Raw genomic sequence first — 24019 nt, forward strand, 5'->3', positions numbered from 1 at the left:
GGAGGAGTCCCAGGCATCGGGATCAGGCGGCGCACTGCCAGCGGGAGGACATGAGTCAGGATTGGCCACGCCTCCATCGGGGAGCGAGGAAACGGTCGAGAGGAAGGTTGAAGGCTGGGCGCGCGCGCCAAGTTCAAATGTACAGGAGGGCGGCGCAGTTGGCAGCCCGGATAGGGAGCCAGGTCCCAAAGCCCGCCGAAAAGAGCGGGAGGAGTCAGGGGGGTCAGCATCAGCGTCAGAGGAATCCAGGAAGGAAGGGACCCCGGGGGGTAGCAGGACCCAGAGGAGAAAGGAGAGACGGAAGAGGTGGAGTAAGGCTAGAATCTTAAACTGGTGTACAGGGGGCGGAGATTCAGATGGAGCTTCGCCGATCTAAACCCTAGACGTAGAGCTGGGGCGCTCCGGCTTGAAAATGGAAACTGTACTTCAATAAAGACTTTTGTACATTACTACCGGCTAGCGTTGGTCCTCTGTGAGCTGGGACCTGGAGCCAGCTCTGACATATTTTAATCTTGTTTTTAAGTTGTATTCATTCAACTTGTTTTTATTATTGGTTGTTAGCCGCCCTGAGCCCAGCCTTGGCTGGGGAGGGCGGGGTATAAATAAAATTTATTATTATTATTATTATTATTATTATTATTATTATTATTATTAACAATTCTCCCCCCCCAAACACAATCAAGACAAACAGGTGCTTTTTGTGCTTTTATTAAGAAACAGAACCCATAGGGTTCAAACTTTAATATAAAGTACAATCATTTTTCAGGGTGATTTTTTTTTTTTTTGCTTGGCTTTTAACCTGGTTTTACAGTAGCTGAGAAAACACAGAAACACAAACCCCTGCATTATTGAATTCATCATTATGCAACATACATTATTAAGGAGCAAATTCTGCCTTAAGTACAGGAGGCAGAGCTTTGCTTTTTCAGTTTCAAACCAGAGCCTTATAAAGATACAGCATGCTTCTGAAGACTCCCCCCGCCCCCGCTCACATACTACTTAAGGCCACAGTTACAGTTTATTTGCAAGTAACCCAGGAGTGATCCCAAGATTGAAAACAAAAGAGCAGCATTGTCATTCTTTGTACTGATGCATGCTCTTCTGCTGTATGACAAGAATGATACCAACAGCCAGCTCTTATTGGTATTACAGTCAAGTCGTTGCAAGCACCTAATAACCACTGTTTTAGTCCTCCCAAGACATGCATGCTATACAGCCATGGTATTGCTATTCAAGTAATAAATAGGAGTTAAGAGACTTAATTTAGTTCTCATCAGATGAAATCCTGCATTTTTTTAAAAACAGGCATCCCATAAAAAAAGGCATCTGGGATACCACTCAGAATTGGATTTTAAGACAAATGTATTTTTTTTTAAGAATAAGTTGCAATGCAATTTTGGTTCAAGCTTCTTTTTCTTTCTGATACATAAACACAGCAAATGGGCAAAGTGTCACATTCTCATCTCATCTGAACAAGCATAAAACATTAGGCATTTCTAGCTCCTCACGTCAGATAATTAATGAATAAATATGTCTAGAAGTCAGTTTTGCCAAACTGTTTCTCTAATATGCCCAAGTAATAGAACCCAGCAGGTTTGACACCAAGTGGTTGGGAACATCATAGCACAGGCTAAGCGACCCTAAAGTCCATTCCCCTTACTTCCTCTCACAATGCAAACTACTTGTTGATATTTTTGGGTTGGGTAGGATGCCAGCTGCTCTGCCTGGAAACAATGTTGTAATGATCTTTATCTCTAGTACTAGACAACTCAACTCTCACAAGAAGGATGTAAGCGCCTGGGGCACACCAGACCCCTACAAATGATTTGCAAAGTTGCCTTTCCAGAAACACTCCACCCACTGCAAACACTGGCATTTTGCTAGTATCAGATAAGCTTGAAAAGAGAAAGAAATTCGCCTGGCTGAGGGGAGGGAAAGATAGACTCTAGAGAACTAATTGGCTGCTCCATGTGAAATATAGTTTGGCTTTAGCAGTCCCACCTCACTTTTTTGACTAGCTAGTCATTTGCTGACTCGTAGCAAATAGTCCCTATATTGCACCATGGATTCTTCCCTTCATGTTGTTTAAATTTCACCTTGTTTGGCAACTTGTAAGCAACAGTGCAACAGGCAGTAATAAGCACACACATATAAACTCTCAAGAGGCATTGCACACAAGTCAGGAGAAATCTCTGCCACCTTTGGCTGCAATCCAGCCTCCATTCTGCTTACTAATGGCTGGTGAAGTAAGAAAGACTTTTATCCATTCCACAATAATGGGAGGGATCCATTCCATCTTCTTCTCAGTGTGCTCACATTAAGAATATAGGGTTTCACTGCCGTTTCTCTCCATAATCAATCATTTTTGCTCCCTTCTCCTAATTCTTCCCTCCCCAATAGCTGTGCCTGACAAGCCTCCATCAAAATGAATTATATCAGCCTCCATGTACTTCTGGCCATCCCACAAACTGCTAACAGACCCCATCACTAGTATAAATATCCACTCAGCAAGAAAACACAAATATTAGAGGAAGTCAGTAATGCAGATTCCAGGGCCCTTAACACGTGTGTGTGTGTGTGTGTGTGTGTCTTTTAAAGTGTCAATGCTTATTATTCTGTTATGGTAAATTGTTTAGAAGTGGTGACCCCAATTAAATCAGGCCGCAGCTTAATTTTCATATACCTGTTAAAAACTATTTTTAAAGATGCAGAAGTCATCTTAGAAGCACTGTTTTTTTCCTTAATATGTTGACTGCTTCAAACTTATTTCTTGTTCATACAGGGTCATTAAGGTATGGTGCCTTGCAGTGTACAAGAGGTCAAGTCCCTGCCCAAGCAGGTTGCAATCCATAATTTGATAAAGGAGGCAGGAAGAGAAGAAGAGAAGTGAAGGTAGCAGGAAACAGGGAAATGTATATGCACTGTTGGGCATAGGCCCAAGGGGGCTATACCAAAGGCTTGATAGAAAAGGTGATCTGAAGGGAGAAGGCGGGTGGCATCATGCAGGTGCATGCACTATCATATAAAAGCTAAGAAATCCCTCCCCCTTTAGAACTACTTCCTTTTTACTCATTGCAAGCATAATAAATCCAGAATTTAATTGACAATTTAGGTTTCTTCAGTGGCGTAGCGTGGGGGGGTGCGGGGGGGGGGTGCGGCCACACCGGGCGCAACATCTGGGGGCGCGCGCTCGCACTCGCAGCTCTCTGCCCCTACCTGGCTCACTCTCTCTCTCTCACTGCAAACAATACATGTGCTTAGGGGGTAAGGGTTTCTTTAACTAATCTAGTGGAAGAGACTCGAGTGCTAAAATCCACGGGTTAGGGGGCGCTAATTACTTGCCTTGCCCCGGGTGCTGACAACCCACGCTACGCCACTGGGTTTCTTACCAGCTGCAGTATATCTGCTTAAAAAGATAATGTACATACCATACAGGATTTCCTTCAATCTATGAGGCACCCCTAATATAAGACTTTATGCTTAGCAGCAATATTCACAATTCTAGATGACCTGAGGAACAACTCAAGTTATATTGCACCATAGTAAAGACACAGCCCAATTCTGAAGAAAGCAAAGAACAATTCCCTGATAAGTGAGCCAGATTGCTGTACATAAACACGTGCACTGATAAAGGTTCTCATGTTGCTTTTAAGGAGAACTGCCCTACTAAATAATGATTCTCCAAGAACCTCTCTCCCAACAACCCCCAAAATTCATAGAGAAATGACTATCAAACTGGAAATTTAACAGGGGCAGATCCAACTGCAGAATTATGCTTTTTGGTCTCGGCCGGCTCTCATATCCAAAACAGAGGTAGATTTTTTAAAAAAAGGCTTTTAAACACAGTAATTCATTATTGGAAATCATAGCTACTCCTTTCTTCATTCTTTATAGACACTCCTGCAGAGTGCTAAAGCATCCTACCTATAATTGCTCTAGTGGCAGTGGCTCAAGTTGCTGAATTTAAGGACTGGTGTAGTATTTGGCTGCCCTTGCCAGATTTTGTCCCATGGTAAAGATGCAGGGGGAGGGGAAAACAGTTCTGGAGAGTTGTAGAAAAATTAACTGTATTTCCCTTAACAAAACAAAACAAAAACTTGAAGTGCAGCAACAAAACTCCAGCTTCATCACTGAAATAAATGTCTGCCATTCATAATTAAAAAGAGCTGGCACCTTCATAACTCTTGCTATATATTAATATTCCCTATAAAGTAATATGCATTTTAAGACCACTACTTGATAGGTGTCCATCTGACATTTCTTTCTTTCTTTAAATTAATACATTCTTATTTTTGATGCTGAGTACAGTCAGGACCTCAGATTTTCTTGCTTGGGTACTGAAATTGTCAAGCAGAAGCCCTTGTAAACTAAAGGAGTGCTTTTTAGAAGCTTACTCTTATTTTTATGTCCCTTCTCAGGATAATTTAGTCATGCAGATAAAACAACTAGATCTCCTTGGTGCAGCCTTTTTGTTATGTGGTTTGGCTGCTCTTGAAAATATCCTCAGCATGATTTTTGCACTATATGCACCAGTTTCTAAATTTTCTCTCTTCTTAGTTATTTTTCAGTTGCTCCAAGTAAGATAGAGGCCACTTTCTTGGTAATCTGACCTCATGGTTTCTTCTTTGCCAGCGAAACTACACGACTTTCTTCCATCTCTTGCCTCTCCTCAAAGAGGCAAGGTGTAGTCCATCTTAATGTTTCAGTTGCCTTGATACCTTTAAGCAATAAATTGCTTGAAAAAAACTTTTAGGCTGTAGAAAACAAAATCAAGATATTCCATCTGATCAAGATGCAGCTTTCTCAATCATCCTTAAGCCATTATTGAAACTGGCTGAGTATCTTCCACCTCAGTAGGATGTGGGTCAATCTGCAGAGAAAATAATACACTTTACTGCTTGGGATTCTGAAGTTAATATAAACTTTTTTTTTGGTAGATTTAGACAGAACTTGCACTCAGGGATCTTGATTTACCTCTGAATAGAGAGGTGGGGGCTGAAACCGGAACTCCTGAATGTAGGCCAACATAGGGCAGCATAGTTCTTCATTGCAGTCAAGTAGTTGTGGATAAGCAGTGACATGTCTTGAGAACTCTTCCTCTGACACGATATCGGCATAATTGGGCGGTGCTAGCAAAAGAAAATATTTTTTAAAACATACATTAGCTACTACTTCCATGGTTCTCTTCTGTAGATGAATCTTCTCCTAAGCCCTACTATATGATGGCTGAAGACCAACAACACAAATGAGATTTTAGTGTAAATGATGAATCACTTAAGAAGCACTGGAATCTGAATACAGGTATTACTTTCTGTTTCAATGATATACTTGTGACAAACCAGAGGGATTTCATGATTTATTATTACTTAATGTATTTCTTCCTTTCCCAGCATGGCATTTTCTTCTCATAGTCACCTGACAAAGCATCAGCTAGCCCAAGGCAGGAATGTCCTTCCAGTTGCTACTGGACTGAAACTCCCATCACCCCTGATAATTGGCCTTGCTGGCTGGGGCTGATGGGAGTTGGGAGTCCAGCAACATCTGGAGGGCCACATGTTTTACCATCTCTGGTTTAAGTTGACAAAAACCTCCCTAGTTCAAGCTCAACAATCAATTTACTACAGTGGAGGCGCTGGGGGGGAAATGGAGCCTCCCCCCCCAAATGTTTCTAGGTGGGTTGAAAGAATAAATAAGCACTTGCATGTCCCCCTGCCCTGCCTCTGGAACTATCTATGACTTTTTACATTGGCTCTAGTTCACTTCATGAGAGCTTCGCAATTTATTTTTGCAATGTATATAGCAGCTCCTGCTACTGCAAGAAAAACAACAACAACCCAGCCAGAATAATACAGACACCAATCTCATAACCCAAAATTGTACCTTCTGGATGTTCTGGCATTGATAGTGCCAACCAGCTCATATCCATGCTGAACTGGCTGGCAAGGCTGGAGTTTCTGCTGGAAAATGCAGTACATGGAATTGTGCCAATCACTAGAGGCAGCTCAAGCATCAACTTTTTAGCACCAGGAATATGAATGTACACCTGTGATGAGAGAGACACAATTTCACAGAATCTGTCAGAGAGGAGCCAAACCTAGCACTACAAACGTATCCAAAGGCAAGATCAGAAATTTTCCATAAACCCAACAATTTTGGATTAGGGTTGCACCAATCCTGCAAATGATGAAACTACAATCTGCCCCATCCTATTCCCACATAGTTTTAGAAGAAATTCACAGATATTTTTTTTAAAAAAGGGAGAGGTTAATGTTGTTTACAAGTTAAAAAAACACCACAAGGTGGCTATAGATCTTCATATGTATGAAGTGGCCTGAGGATTGCCTGTCTTCACCCCAGTTGTTTTAAAAAGATTCTTCCAAGGACCTAGATTAGCAGCTAGGCAGTGCACAGGGCTTCTTGAAGGGGTTACACACCCTCTGAAGGAGCGGCTATGCAGCTTGGGGGTACTTCTGCATCCTTTGCTGACACTTGAGGCTCAGGTGGCTGGTGGCTCAGCTGTGCCCCTATCTGGAATAGCCTAACTACTATTGTCTATGCTCTGGTAATCTCTAGGTAAGATTCTTGCACTGCATGCTACATAGGGCTGCCTCTGAAACTTCAGTTAGTGCAGAATACAGTGGCCAGGTTGCTCACAGGGGCAAGACAGTTTGAGCATATTACACTGATCCTGGCCAGACTGCACTGGCTGCCAGTTAGTTTCTGGATCCGATTCAAAGTGCTGGTTTTGACCTACAAAGCCTTAAATGACTCAGGACAGCAACACCTCAATGACCATCACTCTCCATATGGACATACCGGGACCCTGAGATCATCATGTGAGGCCCTTCTTTGGGTGCCTCTTCCACGAGAGGTCTGGAGGGTGGCAACACGAGAACGGGCCTTTTCTGCAGTGACTCCCCGTTTGCAGAAAACTCTTCCCAGGGAAGTTCACCTGGCACCTTCATTATACACCTTTAGGAGCCAGATGAAAACGTTCCTCTTAAACCAGGCCTTTGGCTGATTTACAACTGCTGCCTTTTAAAATGTATTGTTGGGGGGTTGGGGTTGTTTTTGTTCTTATTTTTATTATGTATTTTGTTTTTCATACAGGCAATCACTGTTTTGTACACATTCAAAGCACGCCCTACTGTGCATGCATGCATGCATCTCCCCAACCCGGAGGTTGCCATAATAGGAGTAGGAGGTGAAGCAGGCTTACATGCACTCTGCTGATACACATGGGGTCAGGAACACAACCCCCATGCAAAACAGCTCTTGCCTGTAGTAATTTGTGAACCACCCTGAGATCTATGCATATAGGGCGGTATGCAAATTTAACAAATCATGATGACAATAAAATATCTAGAAAAGAGGGAGGCAGCCCTCAGGCCACCTCATACCTATGGAGAGCTACAATATATCTACAAATCCAGCCATGTGCAGCTTCTGAAACGGACTCCTGATCTGCACATTGGTTTGGGTGAATGAGCTCAGATGTGTTCACTTTGGAAACTATGCTCGCAGGATTCTTCCTTTATCCGTATTTGGGGGTAAAGCACATATAACTGTGCATATAACCCTCAGGAATTTGGCTTTGTTTCATACTTTCAACATTACCTTCCAGCCATTTTAACACCATCTCAACCACTTCAACTGTGGACTCCTTAACCCCTTAAAATTCCAGCAAGTAAATGCTAGCCTACTGCTTTTGGACATACAGAACAATTCACACTCTATGAAGGAGCAAGCAATGCTTAGGAAGATTTAGTAAAAGATAAGTATGCCTGAATTTAAGTCTGTTTAGTTACATTAACACAGTCTTCAAACCTTAAATTAAATGGTGAAAAGCCACACTTACAGCTAAGGAATATTCAACTCTGATAATACAGCAGTCAAGGATAGAAGGGGTGACAGGTGGAATTTTCAAAGTTTTCCCATTCCAGGTATCTGTGCTCCCAGAAGCAACATGGTTTCCTCGCACATTGGCGACCATCTGCCGAAAAGTTTTTGTTTTCCCACTAGCCAGATAAGTCTGTGTTTGGAAAATAGCAGCTTTTGGAACAATTAAGCGAGAAGAACAATTCTCAATTTCTGCATAAATTGGTATTGCTTCACCTAAAAAAGAAAGAAAGAAAGAATTTCACAAAGAACGAATTAATTACCAAACATTATGATGTACTTGAGTGACAAAGAACTTCATTCATCACATGATGCAAATTATTTTTCTTCCTTCTGTTGCAAGTTTATAATGTTTAGAAAAAAACTTCCTATGTTTATTGTGGCAACAAGCACCATGAATAGTCCTACATTTGTATACGTATCTGCAATGATTTTACTAATCATTTATTTGGCTTTCTACTTAACCTTTTCCCTCTTAAAGTGACAAAACCTGAGGCTTTTTAGATAGGGCATTGATGTTATGGGGAAAACATGGCATTCCAACACTAATATAGAAGCAGAAGGACACCTGCAGAGGAGAACAAGAGGATTGGGGAGGGGAGGTCCTTAGCTGTTCCTCTGCCCACCAATTCTACTCTGCAAGTGCCATCATCCCAGACCATCTAAATCACTTTTTCCTAACTCTGGCTCTGAAAACAGCAGAACAGGGTGAGAGCTGCAGAGTGAAGATATTTTTTTGAAGAAAACCAGCTGATGTGGAAATGCTTGAGCCCTTCCATCCCACTTGTCAACCCTCCCAAGAAAATTCCACCCCCAATAGGAATTTGGGATAACAGGATCTTGACAGAGGGGTGGGACTTGGTATTTATCAACCTAATATCCAGTTTCAGTCTTATTGAAGAAGGTACACTTGCCATTACAATAGCCTTTCCTCTCTATTTTGGCACTGAGGGAAACTGGGCCAGAAGTGAAAAACCAGCATCCAATCATCTTCTCCTGGCTTCGTCTTACAGGGCTCTGTAAAAAAGAATTTAAAAAATCATTAAAAGAATAGTGGTTTCAAACCCACAGCTACCAGCAATTCACCTGTGCTTGACTCACCAATTAAGAGTTTGTTTATTTACAGGCATTTATAGCTTGTCCTTTACCCATGTGGTCTCTGAGCAAGCTACACACAGCTCAATATAATTAAACCAATATAACATATTCAACTCACAAAGGTCTGTGCAGAAAAGTGCACCTTGAGATAAGTGAGGTAAGTTAAGGCAAGACCCACAATGGCATTAGCTTTGGCAGTAGCCATCACAAGGCAAGGGAGGCAAAGCAGGTAGCTCTACCCATGTGGCACACCACAATCCACTTTAACAATCCAGGTTACTGCTCCATATGAGGCAAACAGGATTTGCATTCTCTCAGACAGCTCCAAAGTGAGTGTAATTCTTTTTGGAGAAGACATGTCCCCTTCCCATTTTTATTCCACATGGCATCTCTGCATATACACACTTTTGGCAATAAGTGCAGTCTTATTGCTCTCTGTTGCAGTAACTAGGCATCCCAGGTTAGCAATTCAAATTTACTATCCAGATGTTCATATCAATTACTATTATTTAAATGACATTAGTGGCCACATGTGCAAAGTATCAAGTCACTGTGTAATACTACTCTCTTGTTGTTATAATTGATCCTAAATATTTATTTGTTTGGGGCAACACAATGTGAGAGTGATCTACTGAGACCATGCACATGTAATATTTCTTTACTCAGCAGGCACAGAGGTGTGAAGCAGTGGCAGCAATTACATGGGCAGAAAATGCATCTCCCTCCATTCTCTATGGTGGGAAGGGATAAAGCTTCTGCCAACCCTCAACAGCATATTATTTTATTTTAATGGGATGACATGCTTTCCTCCATCTAAATGGACCCAAATGAGAAAATGCATAAAGGAGTCTCTGTAGACAGTGGTTAATTTTGAAATGGAAGGTTACTGAATCCCTCAGGAATTGATTTAGAACTCAAGCCTACTAAGAATCATATGGCACACAACAAGTCCGGTTTACACAATTTTATGAACTACCACCTTATGCTATGCTGCAAAATGCAAGTTAATTTTTGTTCACATTCTTACAAATATTAGAATGGGGTGGTCAAAAGGGACAGCAGTCAATTAATACTTTATAGACAGAAAAATGACCCCACTTGAAAGCTAACCAAAGTCATTCAACTTATTTTATTGTTTCATTGTTACCAGAATTATCAAGCAGGAACAAATATGGGAAGCAATCATAGATATGGTAAACACACAACACAGAGATGACTGAATTAATTTCAAATACTCTAGCATCCTTATATGTGAGTGGATTTTGTGTTTTGTGTTACCATAAGTGGGTTTGTGTATGTGATTTCCTATGGTACACCTAATGGGAAGCTGCTCGGGGGAAAAACCCTGCCCGCAAAACTCTTTTCTCAATGCCCAAAGGCTGTTGCCAACAAGAGGAGGCACACTGGTGCTTTGGCCAAAGAGGATATTGTTTTAGTGAGCAGTCTCAACTGGTTTATATTATCATTTCATAATAATGCATGGAAGTTCAAATGTTAGTTTAGACTTGAGAAACAAAACCAAACAAACTGCACAACCTATTCAGCTGGGTAAAGCAGTTACAGTATTTGGCAAGTTATGTTACAGGGCTGAATTAGCTACACATCAGAAAACAAGTGTGACTAACATTTTTAATTAACATTGAAGTAATGAAAATATGCAGCCAACAAGGTTAGGAGAGTTACTTGAGGTAATATTAACATCACCTGTGCTAAGCCCTACTAGGCTAACTTAAGAAAACTAACATGAAAGTTCAAGCAAATGGAAGGCATCCTACACAAAAGAGAGAATGACCAGAGACACAATGCAGTGAACTGCATTTGCTACAGTGAACTGTACTTGCTATAGACTTAACAGCAACAGCAGGAGGTTGAGCTACAGCTCCACTGGCTTTCATCTACCTCTCTCTGGGCCATTTCGAACTACTGTACCAGAACAGCAGTACATATTTTACAGACAAAACAAGTGCATAATTATTGTGTAACAGGAGTAACAGGAGTGAATTTTAAGAAGCACAAAGCCAAGCAAATGTCACAGATTCAGAAAGAACCTCATGGGTATTTTAGTTCAAGCCACTCCCCCACCTTCCATAAAAAAAGATTCCCTTAGCAATCTGTTCCTTTGCATGGCTTCTGTTATCAGATCTTCCTTAATGCTAACCCAAGTCTGTCTTTCCTGCTGATCTGACATTTCATAAGTTGTAAAAACTCATTCCACTAAAATAAGTTATTACACTGAATAAAGTTAAAGGGTACAGAACTGGCTCATACTCCATTAAGTCATTCCGGGGGAGGGGGGGGGACAGGTAGAATTTCCAGTCAATATTATGCAGAGGGGGGTCAGGATCCAAATAACATGACAGTTAGTTCTACATGTCCAAGGAGGTTTTTGGACCTGTGTTTCTCAAATAGCAGCTCCCTGCTGGAAGGCAAGCTAATTTTGAAAGAGAAAAGCATTACAGGAGTAGTTTGTGGTATGACACATTGATTAGGAACATCAGACTCCTAGCCAAACTCACTGGAACAACCAAGCCTTGAGGACGTTGAAAACTGACCTTTGGGTCCCTTGGACCAGACATTCATGTAAAAATACACACACTTATGGAAACAAGGTTACACTTAACCTACTTTATACATAAAAATAACCCACTGGATTTTGGTTCAGCCATCCATTGAAGTGTGAAGAACAAAATTCAAAATTGGATCCATATATCATTTAAGCAATACTAAATGCCACGAACAATTCCAGGCTTTTCATTTATATATTACCTGGTCACTACTGACAACTAGGAAATTTCTTTCAGAATGACTCAGAGTAATTTCAAAGGGTGATTGCAACCCTTTAAAAACTCTTCCCCCCTCTCTCTGTGGGTGGGTGTATGTGTGGGTGTGCATGCACAGAGAGTGGATCTCTTAGTTCAGTGCTGATCAAATGCACGTCAACCATCAAGTCAATACCTTTTATTCAGAAGCTTTCTGTTTTGTATTGCAAAGAGCCCTGTAAATGTTATTTATTTTGTGCCATTTGAAGGCTACTGGACTGAGAATCAGTGGATCCTCTGTTTTTCAAATTTTCAGGTGCTTTTATATATAGACAGATAGATAGTGGTACCTCGGGTTAAGAACTTAGTATGTTCTGGAGGTCCGTTCTTAACCTAAAACTGTTCTTAACCTGAAGTACCACTTTAGCTAATGGGGTCACCCGCTGCCGCCGCACGATTTCTGTTCTCATCCTGAAGCAAAATTCTTAACCCAAGGTACTATTTCTGGGTTAGCGGAGCCTGTAACCTGAAGCGTCTGTAACCTGAAGTGTCTATAACCCGAGGTACCACTGTAATATATATATTTATAAACAAACAAACATTTTCCTTGCTCTCAGAACGAATCATAGGTAAGGGTGTAAGGTGAACTCTTAGCTGCAGAAGCTGAAGTTGTTATAAGGGAAAACAGACTGAAAACTGCTTTTGTATGGAGTTTGAAAGCTATGCCAAATGAAATGGTTATTTGGTGAGTAAGGCAGTTTAGTAATACTTGAATGCTTCACATATTCTGGCTGAGCAAGTTCTCATGTAAGCATTAGCAAAGGCTTGTTCAAATAAAAGGTGCAGGGGGAAAAAAGAAGAGAGCTAGGCAGGCAGGTATATATATATACACTGATGGTACAGTGGCAGATATGACGTATCAAAAAATACAGAGAAGAGGAGACAAGGCTATTCACCTTTAAATCTTGCATAGTTTCTAATCATTGAACCTGATTTGTATTCAGCAAGAATGTTATACTTTATTATAAGGGGTGGGGAACATGTGACCCTCCAACTACAACTCCCATCATTCCTGGTTATTGGTCCATTCTGGCTGAAGGTGATGGTAGTTGGAATCTAACAATGCCTTGAGAGTCACAAGTTCTCCACCTCTCCTTTACACAATGGGCAAATAATACACCCAGTCCTAACCATCAATCTAACAAGAAGCAAAAGCTGCAGGGGAAAAACAATGCTGAATACCAAGAGCACAGAATACTTGCTACATTAGCATTATGATGAAAAGATAAAATGGTTCCAGCATTTCCTGAGCAGCAGAAATCACAGAATCAGATTTAAGCAAGCAGTTATTAGATCTTAGGTCCCATAATAAGAAGGGAAGATCTCATTTTATGTTTAGATGGAATGGGAATGCAGCCCACTTCCATTCTGATCTTATTTTCTGTAATAATTCCACTGATCATGCTTTAAATGTGAGTAAATCCATAATATTAATAACAGAAGATCTGAGACAGCTGCATCTATACACGTAATGCTAAAAAAAAAGAAATGCAAAATGGAAGGATGTATAGGATGAAAACCAGAGCTTAAATCACAGGCTAGAAATGATAAATAGTTCACTATAATGCCTGTTCTATCATTCCCTCTATCTCTGATATTCAGGCTGCAAATACTATTGCTTGCATAGTCACAACAGCACCACCACCTCACAAGCAGCTGGAAAATTTGCAGAAGTACAAAATAACTTTAGGGGGGAAAAAACCCCAGGAGGGTATGGGAAAAACCCAAAACAGCCCAATGAGGAGTGAGTGTGCTCAGTGGAATGTTGACCAGCTGGGGACCACCTGTGCCAAAATATACTTCTACACGTTATTTTTGTGATGACCAGTGGTTTCTAACAAATAGATATGAGTGATTGGCTGGCTGTTGAGGAAACAGAAAACCAGGGGGTGGGGTGGCGGGATGGAGCAGAGTGGCTGGAATCTGGAACAGCCGTACTGTACTCCACACTACAATGTTTTTTATTCTGGTCCCACTTATAGCCTAGTATTACTGAGAGAGTGTCAGTCGTTGCAGCCATGTAAATGTAGCTACTCTGATATAAAGTACTTTAGGCTTTGTGTTATTGTTATTAATGCATGTCAATCCTGCCCCAACTTTTGGCAGAAACAGCTGTGCCAGCAGGGATGTAATCAATGGTATTAAACAGCAACAAAAAACTGTTGGCAATCCATGCAGCCTAAAGGCTATCTATTTATAGAGGAAGCTTAGAAGGGAGCTTACATGCATTTGAAAAGTCAGCAAAGTTACAGACCAAAATATCACAGACCTGGTTATAGCTGAGGGTTAATAGCACGTATAGCACAGCTAGATCTGCTCTTACCAGTAGAATGGGTGAATTGACATCTATATGGCTGATAACCTGGAACTCTCTCTTCACAGTTTGATCAGGGACCGTTGGCCTTTCCAGGGTTGCTTTCACACAGTACTGGATGTTGCCATATTTGCCCGTAAAGGAGGTTGCTAAAGGTCTGGACACAAAACAAAACAAAATACCCATTTACAAGTTTGGCACCTTTCTCAGAGGTAGACTTAACAAATGCATGGTCAACCACCTTCTTGCTAGAATGCCCATGGCATGAGCAACATAAACCAAGCAGGTATGTTTAAGAGAAGCTAGGGCATGACAAAACAATTTTAAGATCGACTGTATGCATTATATGGACCTGTGAATGAGCAAAACTATGCCAAGCAGCATTTGAGCTTCCTGCACATCTTAGGCGTCATCAAAATACTTTGTAACAGGGGTGGCATGCCAGTATATCTACCACCTATTTGACCAACAGGTGGATAAAAAAATCAATGAACACAAGATTGCTATTGTTTGGGTGGCAGTTTACTTGTATCATTTCCCTATAGGTTCATTTGTTTGCAAACACAGGAGAGGACTGTTTGCCTCCTAGCTGTGCAGTAGTCAGGGGGCAGAGACAAGAATTGCAGAAAACTTCCTCTGACAACCTGCTGTAACTGAAGGTTTCTTTAAGCAGTAGCACAAACAGCCATTGATGGAAACATCATTGTTTTAATTGCATTATTTTGGGTAATTTTGTACGTCAAGTCTGGTGTACAGGACAAAAACCAACAAAATAAATCCTGTTTAGTCCAGCTGTTGCATCCCATCCCCATTTCCTATGTGCTAGATGCATCCATGTGCTAGAGGAAAAAGCAGGGAAACTGCTCTAGAAGTATAGTCTCCCAATGTTATTTAAATCACCTTTCATTCAGGATTCATAAGGTGTCTACATGCCTAGACTCTCAATACAGAGCCAATGGCATAATGGATGGTTCAGGGCCAGCAAGTGTGTCCCTGTTCTCATCATGTGAACAAGTAAATATCTGAATATGGCTTAACTGCTCAGCGAATCATTCACATTTCTACAGAACTAATCTAACATTGCTAGAAGTCAATTTATTAAAAGTTGTAAATACTGGTAAAAGTTAATTTCATTGTACCACTATAATACTTTTGTAATTAGAATATACATCAAACCATTTGACAATGGGCAGATCAATTCTAAGTGGGATGGTGGGTGGAAAGTGAAGGGATGGATCACCCAACTCCAATTTTGGCTTCATGATTGTGATGAAAGGCACAGGTGTTGCCTGCTGAAGGCATGGGATAAAGAAGCTCCTGCTATCAGGGAGAAAAATATCTACAGGAATAACCCTCTCTCTCCCTAGGTAATCCACCATCTTACTATCCACATTTTTCTGTCCCCTCTCCTTATAAAGAGAACACATTTCTCTTTAAGCCTTAGCCCAGGGATGGAGACTTGAGCCCTCCAGATGTTGTTGGACTCCTATCAGCCCCAGCCAGCATGGCTAAAGATCAGGGGTGACTGAAACTGGAATCCAACAGCATCTGGAGGGCCAAAGACTACCCAATTCCCATACAAACAGTATTTACAGTTTCACAAAACTCTATATCAATGCTATTCAACTGCTTCAGCTTTACCAACTGCAAAAATTAAGCTGCTTACATTGACCTGCTGCCTTCTCATATCCTCCTCCATCACAACTTGTTTCAGCTCGTGAGCGCAAGATAAACAGTACTGCAAGAGGCACATTTGTATCTTATGTTGCATTTTACCTCTGCCCCATCCCAACTGCTTGCATCAGGTCATCTTGCTTGATTCATTTAATAGAAAAAAGGGCAGGAGAGTACTAAAGCCTAAATTCTAACTCCCAAGGCTCTACAGTTCTCAACTACTGGTGAATAAGGCACTTTCTTTAAACTCTAAACAAGATACAAACCAAACAAAATCAATATACAGACAGAATTTGGGTCACAAAGTATAATCTATATATATATTTCTGTTATTTTTGAAGTGTCCCTAGATAGTTTCAAGAAAACAATAAAAACCAATATGTCAAATTATGCTACATCACTTACTGCTGGGGGAGTTGAAAGCTGAAAGGGTATTCATGTTTTCCGGCTTCTAACAGGATTAAGCCCTCATCACCTACAGGAAAAAGAAGACACGTGGTTGACTTTTTCCTCCCACTTTTTGAAAAAATTATAGATAATAATGATTCTGAACACACAAACTACAGAATTAAGGCAATCTATTACTTAGGGGGATGCGGGTGGTGCTGTGGTCTAAACCACAGAGACTAGGGCTTGCTGATCAGAAGGTCGGCGTTTCAAATCCCTGTGACGGGGTGGGCTCCTGTTGCTCAGTCCCAGCTCCTGCCAACCTAGCAGTTCGAAAGCACATCAAAGTGCAAGTAAATAAATAAATAGGTACTGCTCTGGCGGGAAGGTAAACGGTGTTTCCGTGTGCTGCTCTGGTTTCGCCAGAAGCGGCTTGGTCATGCTGGTCACATGACCTGGAAGGTGTACGCTAGCTCCCTTGGCCAGTAAAGCGAGATGAGTGCCGCAACCCCAGAGTCATCTGCGACTGGACCTAACAGTCAGTGGTCCCTTTACCTTTACCTATTACTTAGGTGCCACTTTGAAGAGGACTCCTGCTTCATCTATGACCAAGAGCTACTGCAGAACTTGCTAAAGGATGCAAAATGGCTTGGGTTAGGATTCACTTTCTTGCATCCCACTGTCTCCCCTTATACAAGCAATACAAACACTTGATTACCAGAAGCAAATGTGATATGTGGGTGCATGCTACAAGCAGTGCTCTCTCTTGTGAATCACATTTGAAACTATTGCCTGTCTCCAACCTAAGAAATATATGGGAATAATGCTTTTGTGAACAGCTAAACAACTTTGTAATAGAATAAAGTAAGAAGAAAGGACAGAGAAGATAGTGTTTACTGCTGTCATGAAAAATAAAAATTTAGTGTTTATGAGGTACGTACACATATTTACAAAGTGTAAGTAAGAGCCATTGTAATGTACTATTTAAACTTAAGAATCATGTTCAATATTAAGTGTTGTCATGCTCACACCACTAACTGCACAAAACTGAACAGTGTGCAATGAATTCCTACCACACCACACTATCCAGCTTATTGTATTGCACCAATACAACAACATCATGGTTTGTGATGCTGTCTGGGTACAATGCTCCCACATTACAATCCTATGCATTTCATTCTTTAGGAACAAAGGAAGCTGCCTTTACTGAGTCAGACCATTAGTCTATCTAACTCAGTATTACTAGACAGGATCTGAAACCATGTTCACTGGCTAGGCCTGTTGCTACAGCAGAAACTTGCACGTGTTGTGTAATAGCCTTTGGAAGAGCCAGGGTTACAGAATAGGGTAACAGTTTGCTGCAGTTTGGTCTCAAATTCTTCTCAGATTCCCACTTCCTCAGTTGTGGGGAAGGCCAGTCTTTTAAAACTTGTGAAAGAAATCCAGTGGATTTCACAAAAGCAATTTTAGTATGATGTACTTCTTTGATTGCCTTCCCAACTGCAGTGCCATCACAGAAAGTACCTAAACAAGAAAGGCCCTTTCTAGTCTTTTTGAACTAAAGCAATCAGCATAAGCCCAAGGTAGGTTGTGCACAGCACAGCAGCATACCTGTCTGTTGAAGAATCTTAATGACCACACTAAAAACCAGCAAGACATGTAATTAACTGTTCCACACAGAGGAAATTGATTACAAATTGCTTCAAGAAACAACCGGAAGATTCGTCTGAACCTTCCTCTGAATCAGTGGTGAACAACGTAACTAAAGGATGTATATCACATGTGCCCAGACAAGCACTTCCTCTTCCCACATTAAGAATCTGTCCTTTGACTGGTATGATAAGGTGTTGCCCAAAGTAGCTTTGTGCTGAAAGCAAGTTGATCAACTCTTGTGACTGATCTAGACATTTAGGCACAATTACTTCTGCCCTTTGATTACAGCTAGTAGAATCAACACTATTCTACTTAAACAGAGATGGATTTTCCTGGAAGCAGTGTTGTAGAGTGAACCGGCAAGAAATTCAAGCGACTGAGCAGGATGATACGTCAAGGAACAGCATAACCACCACCAGAATGTTCTCTAAAGGCTCAAACAGGTCTTGGGCATGCCCCAAGTACTTAAGTGGGGCTAGCCCTCAGTACTCATGCCCCCAAAACTCCAGCAAAGGCCAGTAAACAGAGAACTGGATTTGTAAGACTGAGGTTCAAGTCTCAGCTCTATCTCAGCTTCATTGTGTGAAGAATCTAACCAATCCACTCAGTCTCAACGTTCAGAGGAACCAGTACAATAAAATCTCAATTCATGTAGGGTTTCCATTCCATAGCTCAAAGCTAACTCCTGGAAGGGGAGGAGCCCCCCCCCCCGCCAGAATACTACCCTCCACATCCACTGCCAGAGGAAAAAGAAACTTGTCTCAGCTGGGACTGAGCTGGTGTGCGAAAGTCCAGCCACTAGGCTACCATAGCATGCAGTAAGATCAGCTGCTGCGAAGTTTATTCAATTGTGGACTGATCTGGGACTCTCCCCAAGTCTTGCTAATTCACTTGGGTGGAAAGGACATAGGCCTCCCGTTCATCAGGCAGCACTGGCCTGTGGTTAGGCTTGTCTGGTTTGATATTCTGCCAAGGTTGGTGTGGTACTGTCAGGGGAACCCCAGGGGCATTAATAGGACCTGGAAGGTTAACCTGGAAATCAGGCTGAAATACATGATCTTGGGGTGTGGGGTCATTCACAGTGGCGGAGTGTGTTCTCATGGTGCCTAGGGAGTACACACACGGTGGGGGCGCAAGAGGGCAAATGAAGCCCATCATGTGCCAGCCCAGACCTTGCTGCCGAAGCGACACCAGTCCTGAGCTGCACAGGGCCCTGCGTCACTTTGCTAGGCTGGGATCTGATCACCCATTTGCCTAGGCAGGGTGGTTTGTCTTATTAGCTGCAGGTTCAGTTTATTCCTGCATCTGAGGTTCAGTTTACTCCTGCACCTATAGGGGTTTCCCTCTGCAGATAATCATCTGGTTTGTTGCGTTTAAGCTTAATAAAGTGGTCTTTACTTCAGCCAAACCAACTTTGATTGACTCCTTATTCAGTCAATGGGTCACAAATGAATCTGGGTGGTTTTCAAAAGAAATGAAAAGTAATCAAGGTTAGGAATATGGGCAGCTGCCTCATACCAAGTCAAACCAATGGTCTATCTAGCTTAGTATTGTCTACACTGACTGGCAGCAGCTCTCTAGGGTTTTGGGTTCTTTCCCAGGTCTGCCTGGAGAGTGAACCTGGGATCTTCTACAGGTAAAGCAAATGCTCTACCACTTAGTGACTGCCCTTCCTCCCTCAAGCAGTTCAAGCAGTTTGTTTCAAGGTCAAGCAGTCTGGTTTCAGGAATCCCCCTCTCAGATTGTATTAGCAGTTATCACCACACACAGCAAAATCTTTAAAGCACTTTGCATAATTAAAAGTGCTATTGATATAATGGGGAAAGTTACTGTCAACTGTGGTGGTTTCCACTACCAGTGAATGATATTAAAAAGACAGATTTTTAATCTATGGATAATTTTTCTTCTTGATTTAATTTTGACTCTTTCTTACATCATCAGCATGATTGTGAATGTTGCCTACCAGCCAAGTATGGCAACCCACCAAGACTTAATAAATCTCCTCTCCCTTTGTTTTTTGCTGGCTACACAACACCAGGGGGGTGGGGTGGGGGGTAAAAAAAGGTGCACTATGTGCATCTGGGTGGATCACAAACTGTACAGGCCTATTTTTCATATTGCTTTGAAATGAGAAAGGAAATACGCTGAGATACTGTACTGAACTGTTTTTATCTAGAAGCAGAACACCAATGACCACAACATTTTTTCTTAAGTGTCCGAGGTGGATGGAAGAAAATTATTTATTCGATCTTCTGCAGTAATTTAACACCAAGCTACTGTAAACTTCACAGCTGCAGGGAAATGTGTCCAACCCTAGTTCTAACAGAAATAATTGCCACTAGGAACACAGCCTAAAAGTAGAAGTCATCCATAACCAAACCCTTGTGAGTAGTCCCTTGCTAACTTCCTTCACACCTGTGCCAGCAAGTCATACTCTTGCCCTTGGCCTGTCTATCTCCCTATTCCAAACAACTATGTAGTTTTCAGTGTGGAGGAGGAAACCAATTATTAGAAACATCTTCTCAAGTGTTATTTCACATGATGGCCCAGAACTAAAATTGCCAACTTCTTTCTGGCATGGTTCAGGTGCTTTTAAGAGCTGAGTAACAGGCTGAGATTCAACAGGTGAAGTTTCTCATACACAAATATTCATATTGAGGCATTTTGTCTGATGGAATCCTGTTCTGTTATTGGCTAATATATGTAGATATAAAAAGAATGACACTGAGCAATATCTCTCCATGAGCAGAATAGATTTCCTACACATTGAAGGAAACCCTCAAATGGAAAATTGTATAGTAAAGCGCAAGGGCTGGGTTTACTTTTTAGTTTTATAGCAATACTCAATATTTCAAACACTACTTTAACATTAGGGTCAGATGAAAGATGTCTAGCCATTGTGTTTTAGATCATGGCATATGAAATTTTGTGTGCACATGTTTGTTTCTGTTCCAAATGGCTCAGTCACGGTCACCTTCTGGAGGGAAGTGAAAACTTTACTTCAAAAGGGACTTCAAAGTAAATACTGGCCAATTGGTTTTATTGTAACTGCTGCATGATTATGTTTTATAATGTTGTCATTATTTTAAATCTTGTTTTATCATTGTTAGTGATGTTAGGGGACCTTTTGACAGAAAGGAAAGCCATGTAAATTATTTAAATAAACATACAACTCTCTCAGCCTACCCCATAATCTGCACCTAAGTCCCCTTCCCTCTTAACTCCACACCTTTCTCCCAACTGCAGCCTTAATACAGGGTGCCCCTATAATTCATCCCCAACTACACAAACATCAGCCACTGGTCTTTACTCATTCAGTTTATTTTGGCAGGCCTTTTACATCTGTTTCAGCTCTAGATTTTTTTTTAACTTTGCCACTTTTAGATTTTGCTGCTCTTGTATGTATGCTTCACTGTTGATCTGCTTTATCGTTTTTTAAAAAAATGTTTTAGTTGCGGTTGTAAGTCATTCTGAGAATTTGAGTGGCATGGTTTTACTGGATACAGTGGTATCTCGGGTTACATACGCTTCAGGTTACACATGCTTCAGGTTACAGACTCCACTAACCCAGAAATAGTGCTTCAGGTCAAGAACTTTGCTTCAGGATGAAAACAGAAATTGTACTCCGGCGGCGCAGCAGCAGCAGGAGGCCCCATTAGCTAAAGTTGTGCTTCAGGTTAAGAACCGTTTCAGGTTAAGTATGGACCTCCGGAATGAATTAAGTACTTAATCCGAGGTACCAATGTATTTCTGCTTCATGTCACTATTAAATTGATTTTATGCTGCTGTATTTATGCTGGCTTGTGTGTGCATGAGCTGATAATTGTTGTTTAAAATTGGTTATGATTTTTTGCTTGATAAACCACTCAAGTTTAGGAACTTATAAACTATCACGCAATCCTCCTTCCTGGCCTAATGGTCTGACTTTGCATAGTGCAGCTTCCTGTGTTCTTATAAAGGAGAGGGACTGTACCTCAACAATATTGCATCTGCTTTGCATGCAGAACATTCCAAATTAAATCCCTGTCATCTCTATTTAGGGTTGGCAAACACCTTTGCCAGTAAGCTTGGAATAATAACACAAGAGCCCTCTTGCATCTGATCAAAGGTCCATCGAGTCCAGCATATTGCTTTCTGCAATGGCCAATCAGATACTTCTATGAAACCCACAAGGAGGGTGTGAGCACAACAGCTATATAATGAAGGTACATGGCACACTTCCCTGGCGAGGGATCTCCCACAACTTAGGGGCTGCCACACATAATGTTCCGTCTTCAAGTTTCTGAGGGCAGAGGAACAACCCTCTGCTGATCTTGTCACCCAAGAGAGTTGGGAAAAATACTTAAGTTTTACATAAGTGCATGTAGTGAAATTAATGAGTAATGTTTCACTCAGTACTCATGTTTTTTTAAAAAAGCTACCACTTGCAGCCCCCAACCTCATCCCAGTCCCTCCTACACTGTGTGACCCCTGGTTTCATTTACATATATTTATACCCCACCTTTCCTCCAAGCAGCTCAAGGCTTGCACCCCATCTTTTCCTCCCAACCCTGTGAGGTGGATAAGTTAGGCTGCAAAAGAAACTTGCCCAAGTTCACCCACTGAGCTTCATGACCAAGAGAGGATTTGAACCTGAACCTTCCCTCACACCACACTTGGTCCCTTATGTAAACTTCATGCAAACTGCTTAGGAAAGCGAGAAATTAAGCAGGGCACAAATGCCTTAAAAGAAAAACAATAACAAACACCGACTTGCAGTGAACGTGCTATTAGCAATGCCAACATTATTAATATTCTGAACAAAATCAGACAATAGATCTGTTCCAGAGGAGGCAATCCCCTAGGGGCCTATGTCACCCCCCCATAATCTATTTGAGGGGGCTGCCCCCCAGGTTTTTGGGCATTACCATTCAAATGCTGCTCTGATTGGTTATGTGGGGCGGGGCTTACCTGCCCACCCCAACATATTACAGTATTCAGGTTGGCACCCCTGATACGTTGTTCTCCCCCTTCTGGCCCCCTCCAAGCGACCCCTCGCAGCCCAAGACCCCGACCAAGCCAAGCCTCCCCTCCCCACGCCATGGGCCGCTTCCTGCCTCCTTCTCACCTGCCGGGCGCGGGTCCTGCCCGAGCAGGTGCTGCCGGACGTCCAAGTAGGGCACCTCCGCCTCCAGGCGGGTCCCCGGGCCCCCTCCTGCTGCCGCTGAGGGAGAAGCGGCGGCGACGGCCACAGAGGCGGCTCCCTCGCCCCAAGCGGCCCTGGCGCGTCCGGTGGCCTCGAGGCGGAGGGCGCGGAGGGGCAGCGGCGCCGCCGCCTCCAGCACTACCCGCCCGGACACGGTCTCGCCGCCGCTGTAGCCGCCCGCCGCCGCTTCCGACAGAGACAAGGCCAGCTGAGCCTTCACCACAGACGACGACGACTCCTCGGCCGCCATGACGCGCCTCAGGCCCCTCTGCCCGGACGACGACGACGGACACCGCCGGCGCCGGCGCCTCAACCCTCTGAGGGGGAAGGCAGACGAGGAAGCAACAGGGAGTTTCGCCTCAGCCTCCCTCCACAGGCCCTCTCGCCTGATTGGCTGCGCCCGTGACAGCCCCTGGCGTCAAGCGGCGTGATCGGGGCGCCGCGGCCAACCGCCAGACGGGCCTCGGCGCGTGGACATCGCCGCCATTGGAGACGCCGCGGCAGACCCGGGAGCCCCGGCCAATCAGAGAAGGGAAGGAGCCATGTGCACGGGCTGCGTGGGTAAACACAGGCAGGCCGGCAGGCAGGGGAAAGGGGAAGGGCCTGAGAGTGACGTGATTATTTCTCTGGTGGAAACTCCCTAGGATTTCCTCTCAGGGTTCCGGTGTATACAGCGGGATTCCCAGAAGCACTTGGGTGGCCGCGGGGAGCGCAGGGTTTTCATTTCGTTTTCACTTTTACTTTGTATACCGCCTTTCTGCGTTGCTGTACGCGAGGGGGTTGGCAGGCATGAGAAACAGGGGAATATGCCGCAGAAATCAATCATCTAACAATCCCATCCAATGAAAACAAGTCATAACAACAACAAAAAAGACTTTAAAATGAACAAATTATATCAAACAATGTTCAATAATCCATTAGCATATGATGTTGTTGTTGTTTAGTCGTTCAGTCGTGTCCGACTCTTCGTGACCCCATGGACCAGAGCAC

General features: G+C 42.6%; 1 protein-coding gene across 2 annotated transcripts; it reads right to left on the reverse strand.

The window, feature by feature from the left end:
* Positions 1-692: 692 nt before the first annotated feature.
* ARRDC4 (arrestin domain containing 4) lies at positions 693-23408 on the reverse strand. 2 transcript variants are annotated; one of them, XM_083412185.1, is made up of 8 exons: positions 22952-23408; positions 16210-16279; positions 14140-14287; positions 8814-8916; positions 7859-8115; positions 5881-6043; positions 4975-5129; positions 693-4870 (listed from the first exon to the last, which is right to left on the reverse strand). In XM_083412185.1, the coding sequence occupies exons 1-8, from the start codon at positions 23277-23279 to the stop codon at positions 4814-4816; spliced, it is 1281 nt and encodes a 426-aa protein (XP_083268311.1). In that variant the 5' UTR covers positions 23280-23408; the 3' UTR covers positions 693-4813. The 2 variants fall into 2 exon arrangements, with proteins under 2 accessions (XP_083268311.1, XP_083268312.1); XM_083412186.1 differs by having other exon boundaries at positions 7859-8109; positions 8808-8916; positions 22952-23402.
* Positions 23409-24019: the final 611 nt, after the last annotated feature.

Source organism: Podarcis tiliguerta (assembly GCF_965153285.1).
Source record: "Podarcis tiliguerta genome assembly, chromosome: 14".
Lineage (NCBI taxonomy): Eukaryota > Metazoa > Chordata > Lepidosauria > Squamata > Lacertidae > Podarcis > Podarcis tiliguerta.